Source organism: Sus scrofa, chromosome 3 (assembly GCF_054392235.1).
Source record: "Sus scrofa isolate SSC_HxYL_T2T_F1_AM1 chromosome 3, Sscrofa_HxYL_maternal_Yorkshire_Landrace_v2.0, whole genome shotgun sequence".
Lineage (NCBI taxonomy): Eukaryota > Metazoa > Chordata > Mammalia > Artiodactyla > Suidae > Sus > Sus scrofa.
In genome coordinates, this window is record NC_139385.1 from 107,424,826 (window position 1) to 107,436,633 (window position 11,808).

At 47.3% G+C, this 11,808-nt stretch overlaps 1 protein-coding gene and 1 long non-coding RNA gene across 6 annotated transcripts in view; both read left to right on the forward strand.

Annotated features, from left to right (window-relative positions):
- LOC146404833 (uncharacterized) overlaps positions 1-11,808 on the forward strand; it is a 1,439,763-nt gene that overhangs the window by 473,038 nt on the left and 954,917 nt on the right. The gene's annotated exons all lie outside the window — the stretch shown is intronic.
- LOC146404836 (uncharacterized) overlaps positions 1-11,808 on the forward strand; it is a 259,354-nt gene that overhangs the window by 37,858 nt on the left and 209,688 nt on the right. For all 5 annotated transcript variants that reach the window (XR_014842014.1, XR_014842015.1, XR_014842016.1 and 2 more), the window contains one exon: positions 4,436-4,580. Coding sequence is in view for 1 of the 5 variants with exons in the window: in XM_085019400.1 (XP_084875526.1) it covers positions 4,436-4,580 (145 nt within the window). In the remaining 4 variants the exon portion in view is untranslated. The remainder of the gene's footprint in view (positions 1-4,435; positions 4,581-11,808) is intronic.

Sequence of the window (11,808 nt, forward strand, 5' to 3'; positions counted from 1 at the left end):
GGAGCTAATTCTTTTGGGTCTTGATAACTTAATTTTTCAGGGTCTCAGGGAAAGTACTACTATCCCTGGGAAGGAAGCAGGCCTCAGCTCTCTCTCAGCCAGTTCCAGGGGAACCTCCAGAGGGGAAGGGAGCAAAAGTCCTGAAGAAACGAGTGAGCCGGTTTGCCCCAATGCCTGAGGGGAGGACCTGGCAAGAGTGCGTGTGTGCCTGGAGTGAAGGAAGCAAAAACTGACTTTTCCCAAAGGCCCTGGGCGGAGTATGGGCTTCCTTCAGCCTAGGGCTGTGATAGGAAAGAGAAGAAATGTGGAAGAGGCCTCCTTGACAGCATTGCCAAAGCCTGTCCTGGCAGTCTCCAGGTACTTGTGTGTGCCCTCGAGAAAGACTGTGCTGATTTGGTGTGAAGTCTGCCCCTGTCCCCCTCGTGGCAGAGAGAGCCTCTCACCTCTGCAGCATGAGGCTGGTGAGGAGCTTGCAGGGCAGGAACTCAAGCAACAAACCCTCCCAATGATAGTTCTAGGTCTTGTTACCTCTCTGGCCTCTTGTCTCAAAAGTGCCACGGCTGTGGGGGAACTCAAGCCTTGTGGCCTTGGGGTCCCTGGTGGAACCTAGCCATGCTTGGCCTTTCATGAGACACATGTGTGCGTGTGTGTGTCTGAGTGTGAGTGTGAGGCCTGGTGGGCATGCGGAGGCCTGCCAACGTCTATTACATGGAGAAACATCTGTTTTCTGCAGAACATCCACAGTATCAGATGTTTTACTGCAAGGAACCCATTTTTTTAATAAAACGAAAATGAGACATGGAAATCAAGGTAACCACATTTTAAATGTTTATGGAAGATAAAGGTTTAACCACAAGTCTTTCATCAAATGGAGGACAGTAGAGAGAAGTTGAGGGGATGCCCTTTGGCTGTCCTCGCCTATGCGGTGAAACCTCACAGTCTCACCTCATATAGTACAGGGGCCCCTCCGGGCAGCTGGAAATATTTAGCAATGTGTCTAAATGTTGTTCCACAGCGGCCCTGCCATTGGGCCTATCCAGCCACAACTGTTGGGAGAGAAATTTGCGCAAACGAAAAGCCCAGACTCAAGTGTGAGAGGTAGATGGCACCCCAGGGTATTCGGCACCAAAAGGCACAAGGCCTCCGATGGAAGGATGGGCTTCTTGCCCGATTCCCAAGCTGGGAGGGTGTGAGCAGATGGAGACAGGAAGGCCTGGCCCACTTGCTGCTTTGCTTCTGGTTTCCTAGGTCTGGGGGTCCTAGGAAAGTCTGGAGTGCTGGGTTGGAGCAGGTCTGGGCCTCTTTCTGAGGCTGCGTGGAGAACTTTGTCTTCTTCAATATCATCTGCATAGACCTCTGGTGAAAACCAGTGCTGCCATCATCCCAACTCAACAGCGTCACCGCTGGTGAACAAAACGAGGCATTTGCTGTTCAATTACCTGGTCATGACAATGGAAAAGAGCCCACTTGCCCATTTCAAGGGTTCTTCCTCCCAGGACAGATGAGCATTTTTTTTTTTTTTTTGGCTTTTGCCTTTTAGGGTCACACTCGCAGAGGTTCCCAGGCTAGGGGTCCAATCGGAGCTGTTGCTGCCAGCCTTCGCCAGAGCCACAGCAACGCCAGATCCGAGCCACGTCTGCGATCTACACTACAGCTCACAGCAATGCTGGATCTTTAACCCACTGAGCGAGGCCAGGGAGGGAACCTGCAACCTCATGGTTCCTAGTCGGATTTGTTTCCACTGTGCCACAATGGGAACTCCAGATGGGCATTGCTATTTGATCTCATTTTTTCTGCAGATTTTCTCATTCCTGTGTTACGGATGAGAAAATGGGGGTCGGGGGTGTTCCTGAAACCTCCTGTCAGGGTTCTAAGGTTGCCTGGGGCATGAGCAAGAGGGCTGAGTCTTCCTAATGGGGGTCAGAATGGAAAATGTGGACTCTTGGGGGTCCACACAGCGTTGCACTCCCCCCCCCCTTTTCCTCTGCAAGGTCTTGAGCCAGTTTCTCCCCTTTGGATCTGAAGTAACTTTTCCATTTGAGGGCAACCCCTCATCTCACAGGCCTGTTGCAGGGACTTATCTCTCTCACCATCAGCTGCCATGTCCCCCGAGGCACGTAAAGTGTAGGGTGGAGTGAGAGATCAAGTTCAAGTTGAATTATGTGACCTGCAGTTTATGATGGGGGCCCACCGGACATCCGATCCAGTGTCTGAGCTCAGTTACCACCGCTCTGGCCGCTGGCTGATTAGACTTTCCTGAAAGGGGAGCGGTCCTTGAGGGAGAGGTAGCTGGGGAGGTGGGGGTGGGAGACCAAGAGAGCCATGAGCTCCGTGTGGCAGCCCGTCCTGGGCGTGCTTTGGGGCTCTGTGGTCTCATCATTGCTCAGTTCCCTGAACAATCCAGATGGTGATGGAGTCTTGTTGGAGGAATGATGTGAGACGTGCCCACTAGGGGCTGCTTTGGCGTGCCAATGACCTGGGGTTAAGGACAGGAGGTGTCTTCCTCCCACCAGCTCAAACCCAAGCTATGTTCATCTTGCTGAGTCAGCAGGAACTAGAATGTAGGAGGGTTTTCAACCAGAGCAGTGAAACCAGAGGTATTTCCTAGACTCACAAACGTCTTATGCTATTAAATAAACTGGACAAGTCTGCTTGGCCCCTGAGCTTGGTTCTCATTAGAGCTGCCACAGTCCAGCTGTTTGGCAGAATCGCCCACAGGACAATGTTCCGTTTTCTTAGGCATATGATATAGGAATGTTCTCAAAACCCTGAGACATGCCAGTCTGGCCAGAGTCCTTTCCAAGGGTTCTTGCAGCCTGAGACTCTGATTCTGGGAATCCTAGGGTGCATTCAGCCAACACAAAAAAGGTTGAACGCCGAACGCCTCTATAACCAGGTGTTAGAACAAACCCACATTTTGGAGCTAGGCCCAAGTAGGGTCTCAATAAATATTTGTCGAACAAATGACTTTGAATAGGAATTAGGAGACCCAGATCCTGGCCCTCGTTCTGATATTTGCTAGCTAAGTGTTTTAAAATAAAACATGAAACTTCTGAGCCTCAGTGTCCACTTCTGTGAAAGGGCCTGTACATGCCTATCCTGGACGCCTCTGAGGGCTACTCAGAGGAGCAAAGAAGAGAGAATGTGAAAGTGTGTTATGTCCTGCAAGGTCTGCAAACAGACACCCAGGTTACTGTCTTCGTTTGGTTCTCAGAAGCCCCGCTTGCTAACCAACAGAGATCTTTGTTCACACAAAGGTACTTTCTCAGACTGGTTTCGGCTCCAGCCAGTGCTGGCTCCTCAGGCGAGCTGCTCTCTTAGTTTTCTCAAAGGTTCGATGGAGGGTGGTCTTTCTTAGGGGCCTTTCTACTGCTCTCAAGTGTGTCTGTGTCTGTGTGTGATGTGCGCGTATGCATGTGTGTGATGGGTGTCTGTGAGATGCGAGTATGTGTTGGTGATGAGTGTGACGGTGTGATATGTGCGTGCGTGTGTGGGTTGTGTCTGTCTAGGTATATGATGTGTGTGTGATGAGTGTGAATGCGTGTGGTGTGTTAGGTGTGTGATGTGTGTGTGTATGTGGTGTGGGCGGGATGGGATGCAGTCTGATTCAAGGAGAGCCCTTCATTTCAAGGATTGTGGTTTCTCTCCACATTTGTCTCTCTCACCAGAGGACCTCAGGTCTCTAGCGCAGCCTAGGCAGTCGCATCTCTCTCCACACCACCCCTTGCTTCTAGTCAACTTGAATTGGCCTCTGTCCTCCCGGGAAGCTGGGGCTCCTTTTCTTGGGTCCAGCTTTGCCTTTGTTGTTAATAACAAGGTAAATATAGTTCATCTTGGTCTAGAACTTTCCATTTAAAAAGCATTTCTCAATAATAAACTGCTGCCTATGTCATAGTCACCATGATAAGCACTTTATATGCCATAAATAAATGACAAACTAAGACAAAAATGTGGCATTGATGAGGAAGGGTTAAGGTTTATAACATAGAGCTCTTACAAACCAATATAAACTAAATGTCCCCAAGAATAACTGGACAAGGGACAATAATTAGCAGTTTGCAAAAGAAGAGTATACCAATCTCATGAGCTCTCTCCTCTGTAGCTGAGGAGACTGAGGTCAGGAGTGGTTAAATACAGGTGCATAACTAGTGATGCTGAGCAAGAATGTGAACCCATCTGGCTTCAGAGCCCAGGCAGGGGTTACTAGCATTTTCATTTTATAGAGGAGAATGCTGATGTGCTGTCTGCCTATGTTTGAACCCACACCACTTAAGGGTTTGGTTGTCTGCTTTTGACCTCTGCTTAGCCAGCTTCTTGCCACCTGAAGAAGTGTGGATATAGGAATTTGGGAACTGGTTTGGGGTAGGTAAGGGTGCCTAGGCTGACTGAAGTTAAAAATGGTCAATTAAAAATGTGGGTTCTGCCTCTCCCACAGTCACCCGGCTGCTGAGTGGCCGAGCCCGGCCTCCGACCTAGGCCCTCTGAATGCAGACCTGATGCTCTCTGTGCTGTGTCTTCCCCCAACTCTCACCTCTACCCACTGCTGTACCCGCACATGGGCACAGAGGATCCAGCAAAAGGTAAGTGCAGCTTGATTTTTGCAGGCTGCTGAGATGTGGTGGATACCTAATCTGGGGAGCTCTCTGAATCCTTGACCCAGAAATTAGCATGTATATGTGGAAATCTAATAGCTAAATGGAGACAAAGTCTCTAATAAATCTAGTAAGTTTTCATTATTTCTGTTTGTCATCCGAAATGGCCCTGGCTGGCTTGCTGGGGCTGTGGCTGGGACCAGGGCCCCTTCTTTAGGTAATACATGTTTGCTACCAGCTGCCGAGGGAGACTTCCTGTCTGTATTATTAATATGATATAGGTCTTTGGTTTCCAGTATCATCTCTTTGGAATTTCTGTCTCAGATCCTGTGCAAATGAACATAATCCTCTGGCAGGAAAGGCGTTTCAGGGTCCTGGCATCAGGCTTGGGGTCTCTGGGTTTCACGTGAGGAATGCCAGATGCTGTCGGCCTTTCCTCCATCACAATCTTCCGCACTGGAGGAATCCCCCTCCACCCATCCCCCCACCATTAGGGTCTGAGTTTAAATCTGGGTGCTCTTACTGGAAGGGAGGAGGCTACAGGCTCACAAGGGCTGTCATCCAGGGTCTACTCAAGAGAGAGGATGCAGAACAATTTTCTAGATCTCTCAGGATAGCTAGAAAGGGTTGGAAGGGTTGGGATGGACTCACAGCTCACCTTCCGAGTTTTTAATTATCAGGACACTTCTTGGGAGTTCCCCTCGTGGTGAAGCATTAACGAATCTGACTAGGAACCATGAGGTTGTAGGTTCGATCCCTGGCCTCGCTCAGTGGGTTAAGGATCCAGTGTTGCCGGGAGCTGTGGTGTAGGTTGCTCATGTGGCTTGGATCTGGCGTTACTGTGGCTCTCGTGTAAGCCGGCAGCTGTAGCTCCAATTAGGCCCCTAGCTTGGGAACCTCCATATGCCACAGGTGTGGCTGTAAAAGGACACAAGACCAAAAAGAAAAAAAAAAAAGACACATTTTTACTCTTTAAATAAGACTGTGCTGTACCTCCCATACGTTCTCAGATCATATCACGTGGAGAACAGAATATTGTTGGACTTTTCTAAGGAAAGTAGATAAGGCTGCTTCCGGCCAGAGGAAACTCCTGGTCCAGGGGCTCTGGCTGCCCCAGCAGCTGAGGAGATGTGTATCTCATTCCACCTGTAACCCATTAACACCTGCTAAAGTGCAACTGTGGGAAGCTCTGGTGTGAATACACAGAATGTGTATTACATTTTCCCTTTAAACACGAGTGTTGGGCATCAGGTGCTGCAGATGGATACTGGGAGGGGCAAAAGCAGGTACACATCACTCCTGGTCTCATGGAACCGAGGGACACAAGCATACAAGTAAGTGGTTCTGTCACTAACTAGCGAAGTGGCTTTGGGCAAGTCACTTCACTTCTCTGAGCTTCACTTTTTTTGCCTGTCAAATGAGAATAAAAAGCATGGACCTTGTGGGATTGTTGTGAGGATGGAAGGAGGTCATGTTTATTAAGCAGCTGAGCTCAATGACCAACCTGCAAGAAGCACTTAGTAAGTGGGGAAGCACTTAATACACAGCGAAAGTCTGCTACAGAGGTATTACATTAGTATTCCCCATCTCTTTCTCCTCGTTGCTTGATGGTATTTTACAGTGGTTTCTAGAAGAAGAGGTTTTCAAACAGTTGTATAGAATCTTTTGGGTGGGGTGGGGAAATGGGAGGAGGCTATTGCTAAATCTACTATCTTTTCCCCTTTCTAGAACATTCTGGGGAAAGTTGAAATAGCTGGAAGCTATTGGTCCAAGTTCTCTGAGCTAGAGTAGACTTGGAGAATCTATTTTTTCCAAGCTCTCCAGGTGGTTTGGATGCAAAGCAACTTTGAGAAACACCGGTGTGGTTGCCATTTTAGGGAGCGACTTTTCTGTCTCCATTCTGTGGTCCAGGGTGACAAGGGTCTCTAGCCATAGGTCCTCTGCCAGCCACGTGGGAGGTACCTACTGACCCCAGAGCCCCGCCACAGCCAAGTGGAGAAGGGGTGGGCCTCTGGCTTAAACCTGGACAGTCAGAATTCCTTACGCAAGAGTCTGGGATAAGGAACGAGAGATTTCATTCTTGGCTGGACTTCTGAACAAAGGAGAAAGATAGATTTTGGACCAGGAAGCAAGCTTTTTCCCACTATGTGGACTAAATTAGTGGAGAAACAAAAATGGAGTGTTGGAGGACAAAGTCATAGTATCCCCTGCCTTCCCCATGGCTTTCTGCTTTCTGATTCCAGGTCCCTTCTGAGGTTTAATTCTCTTGCCCTCAGGTGCTGTGAGACCTACACTTGTGATTTAAGTTAACATAAGATGGTTTCCATTTCTTGCAACCCAAATAGTTCCCCTTAATAAAAGGAGGGAAACATTTATTTTACTATGAAGAAGGGAGAGGGTTTGGGGGTTTGGAGAAGGTCTGAGCTAGGGGTCCAGAAGTTCAGGGTATTAAATATCATATCATCTCACTTAAACTAATTTTTATCAGGTAGTACTCTCAACCTTGAACCAGAAGCTTTTGTGATCTTAGAAATTGTGTTCTTTCAAGGTCACCCAGTCCCGCAACCTGGAACATTTATGATGATGATGACTTCTATTTGTATACCAGCCTTATGGTTTATAAAGCCCAGGTCATGTGTGTAGGACCTGAAAACACAATTGTTTAATGAGTTTGTCTGTGCATCTTCTGTATTCTGAGCATGATGCCACATGCTATTTAAAACTGTCTTTTAGTTCAAGAGGGCTCCTGCTAGAAATTTTATAGGCAGCCTTTTCCCCCTTATAAGTGATATCACCAAAGAAAATGAGTTTAAATTAAGAAAGAAGGTAGTCTCAGTCTGCAGTGGAGAAGGAATCAGTGGCTGATGGGTTGGAGACTGGGTTTACGTGCCCGGAAATCTTCAAGAACAGAAGTGACATTATCAAGACATATGCTTGTCTGATGGCAGGAGCTAAAGCCCTGGGTCTTGGGTTCTTTCCCAACCCTGGGTTTTTATGTTAATAAACGGGTGAAATCATCATGTGAGACACAGACCCAGCACCTGTCTCTATGACCCGTTTACATTGCAATGGCCCAATTTTGGTTTCTGTTCTCACTGAAGCTGTTTTCTCGCCCATAAAATAGGGCAGATAACGCTGCTGATATACTAGTCAGGGTTTTCCAGAGAAACAGAGCCAACATAAACAAACAAACAAACATATAATGTATACATAAATATTAATATGCATATGCACATATATATATATACATATATGTGTGTGTGTGTATGTATATCTGTATATTTCTAAATGAGAGAGAGGTTGATTTTATGTGATCAGTCCATATGATTGTGGAGGTACAAATCCAAAATCTGCAGGGCAGGCCGACCGGCTGGAGACCCAGGGATGAGTTGCTGTCCAAGCCCAAGACAGTCAGCTGGCAGAATTCCTTGTGACTCAGGGAAGGTCAGACTTTGTTCTGCATTCAGGCCTTCAACTGATTGGATGAGGCCCCCCACATTATGGAGGGTAATCTGCTTCGCTCAAAGTCCACTAACTTAAATATTAATCTCATCAAAAAAAAAAAAAAACCACAAAAAACCAGAACAAAAACCTTCACAGAAACATCCAGAATAACATTTGATCAACTGTCTGAGCACCATGGCCCAGCCAAGTTAATTTAAAAATTAACCATCACAGCTAGTCTCACAGGATGGCCAGAAGATTGAATTAGTCAGGATCTGTGAGCAGTACACTCTAAATGATGAACTGCTCTATACTGCTAAGAGAGAGGGAAGCTCTGTGGCTTCTACTTCCCGCCCGCAAGTGAGAATGTCCTGGCACACAGAGGGTTAAGGAGCCCCTGCCTCTGCTCCTCTTCCACCTGCTGTCTGAACTGTCACGACCCCTTCCTTGACCCTCAGGTGAGGAGGGACTGGAAAGGGGGCTGAAGTTGCCTGACACCTGATACTTCCTTCCTGCCTGGATTAGAGTCATATTGTCAATATCATGCCAGTGTTTACCAAATTAACAAATGGACTTCAAGTTAAACACTGGACAATTTGTGAGATGGATTTTTAAAAAATGTGCCCTGGCTCAGGGGATCACTCACAGGTGATGGGCTGTTTGCCTTTTTTGGATTCCTGGCCTTTAACATCATGTCACTTTAAATTGCTTTTTGTGGAAAACGGCCCCCCTGTCATTCCTCAGCCTCTGGCCAGGCATTTCTGTGCACAGCTGGAACCTTGCCTCGCTGTGGGGCAAACTTCTCTCTTCTGGGCCCAACAGAGACAGATCTCTGGTCAGTTGGTCCAGGATGGAAAATGAAGTGTGTTGAAACACTTCACTCCCCACCAGGAATTTCTGCCAGCAGAGCAGGGCTGAGCAAGGCTTCTAGCCAGTCATTACAGTCTGCTAATAGCAACAAAGAGAGCAGAGGTCTCTCTGTGAGGTGGGCATGACACCAGGGTCTGGAATGGGTGTTCCTTGTTCATCATGGTTGGCGCCATGTCCATAGCAAATACAGCAAAATACCCAGTGATGTGACTGCATCTTCTGGCACCAGAGAGACTGCCTCCACAAGTCAAGTCTGCTCTGCTAGAGGGATGCACTGACTTAAGTGCCTCTCAGTGATGGGAGACACCTTGACCCCAAGGAGACAGGCTGCTTGGAGAAGGGGGCCTTTGAGTAGACAAAGTGATGAGTGTCTTTTGTAGATTTTCATTTCGTAGCCTATTAATTTTTAAATGCTATTTCTTTTGGAAAGACATTAAAAGGAAAGAAAGAAGTGGGTTTCAACACCTTTACCATGTGCTGTTCTGCTGTTGTTTCTGTAAGGCAGCAAAGCAGCCATTTAAAAAGTGAAAGACTTAGGTCAATTATTTTTCTTTCCTTGGCTTACTGGACAGCAAAGAGCTGGTTTAACTGAACTGACCAGTTGTTTGATGAATCAGTCAATCAGCAAATATTTGTTCTGTGAGGCTTGTGAGCAAGGCACTCACTGTTTGATTAAATTGTTTGATGAAACAGAACAAATAGACCTGTCTTCTAGGTCCCTTGTAGACACAGTCTAGCTGTGTGCAGCTCATTACCTGCACCTCTAATTACAGACACACGCTCAAACTGAGCTCTTTTCCTTGAACCAAAAGTTAATCCTGGAAATCTGGTAATGCAATTACTATGCTTGTTTCAACAAGTAAGAGCGTGAGGGAAGGCGGGAGGGAGGGAGAGAGAGAATATGAATATGCCCCATTTATGCAGCCCCACAATGAGGGAGAGTTACAAAAAGACTTTTATATCCAAGGAAAAATAAAGGTCTGTAATTGAGCATGATTTGGTGTCCAAGATTTGGCTTTGAAAAGGAGCAGGAATCAACTTTCCTAAGTGGCATTTACTGTACTCCCCTGGGCTTCGCTTTCTCATTAGCTTAGTTTTTAATTGATGTCACAACTCAAAGTCAGGACTGTATTTCAAGAAGAAGGAAAGAATGAAAACACTCAGGAAACGCACAAAACAACCAAAAATCTCTAAACCACAATAGTGAAAAAAACATGTCTTTCTTCTAAACATCGTCTTAGTGTGAAGCAAACTGATCTGTCAGATATGCTTGTCACATCCACATATTTTATAATCCTTTATGTTCAGGCAAGAATTTTGGCACAACCTGCCAACAGCAATCTTGAACTTTTCTTGACACTTTAAAGAGCACGTAATATGTTGGGAAGGGGGGCAGAATGAGGGGAGGCCTTAACCCTTTCGTTCAGCATCGAAGAGCCCTTTGGAGTAAGCATCACCTAAGAATGGCCCCGGGGTGGACCCGCCATGGGCGTAGGTAATGGCCCGCCTTGAGCACTGACAGCGGCTATTGCTGCAGTCCTACCTGCGGACTCTCCCAGCCTGTTGGTCAGGAAGAGCTTTAGAGCTAACCTTCTCTCAGCGATGACCTCACCTGGAATACCGCCCAGTTTAGGTCAATTGGCAGAAGCACAGAGTTGCACAGGACTGTGGTGAGCTAATTTGGTGGTGCTCAGTTTTGGCTGCACATTGGAATCACCTGGAATGCTTTAAAAAGGACAAAAATTGACATCTGTTCCATCCTATACTTTTCAAGCAGAAACCCAGAGGCTCTAGCTAGTGAGACTTTTTCTAAGTCCCCAGATGACTTGAATGTGATACCAGGATTGGGAAGCACAGTCCTGCCAGTGTCAGGGCCAGGATTTGGATCCAGGCATAGGTCAGTTTGGATTTCTTGGTGGTTGTCGAATACCTGCAGAATGTTCAGCCCTGCCCTGAGCACCATGGGGTTAGGAGAGGAAACTGAAGCCTGTTCCCTACCCCCAAGGAGCGTGCAGCCTCAGCGGGGCTGCAGAACTCACAAGAAGCAGTCAGGTGCACACGGGTGGGGCAGCATCTGGTCCGAGCAGAGCTTCCTAACATCAAATGCCAGTTCCAGACTAAAGTGTCCTGGAAGAGATGCTAACAACCCTGGGTGGGTTGGAGGAAAGCATGAATGGAGTCAGGAGGCCCAAGGCAGAACTCAGGGTGGGGACATGTGGTCAGTGAAGGGGACTAGAGGGTATTTTCTCAGGCAAGAGTTTTGATGATGACTTGAATGATGTGCAGGTCTTGTGTTTGATGGCCTATGCTGAAGAGAGCCCACGACTTGAGGGAAGCATGTGGGTATGAGGAGGGAGTCAGGTCAGAAAGGCAGGTGCTGCAGGTGAGGGCACTGCACAGCAGCTAAGTTTAAGTGTGACTGCCTGCCCCACCTGGGGAGGTGTCACTGAAGGTTAAAACTGAATGGCAGAACGGACTTAACATGAAGGTGTCTGGCGAACCCTGTTCTGGTTGGTTAGTGCCTAAGTTGTACCAAGAATTCATTTGGAAATCTCCCCTGCGTCACATCCGTGGCCATGTGGTGCCAGGTTCTTTGGGAGTGTTATCTTGAGCCGTGTACTTTGGGGAATCCTCTCTTGTGGGGAGGAGGCTCAGGATGCTTTGTGGGGATGGACATTTAGAGACAGATGGGGAAAGGGGATTCATGAGAGTTTCCTAGTGGCCTAGCAGTTAAGGATCCAGCATTGTCACTGCTATAGCAAGGGTTCCATTCTTGGCCCAGCCCCGAAAAATGTGGTGTGTTTTTTTTTGTTTGTTTGTTTGTTTGTTTGTTTGTTTTAAAGAGAGACTGCATATCAATGCTAATAAAAGCTCCATGTTCTCAAATATTGAGCCCATGGCC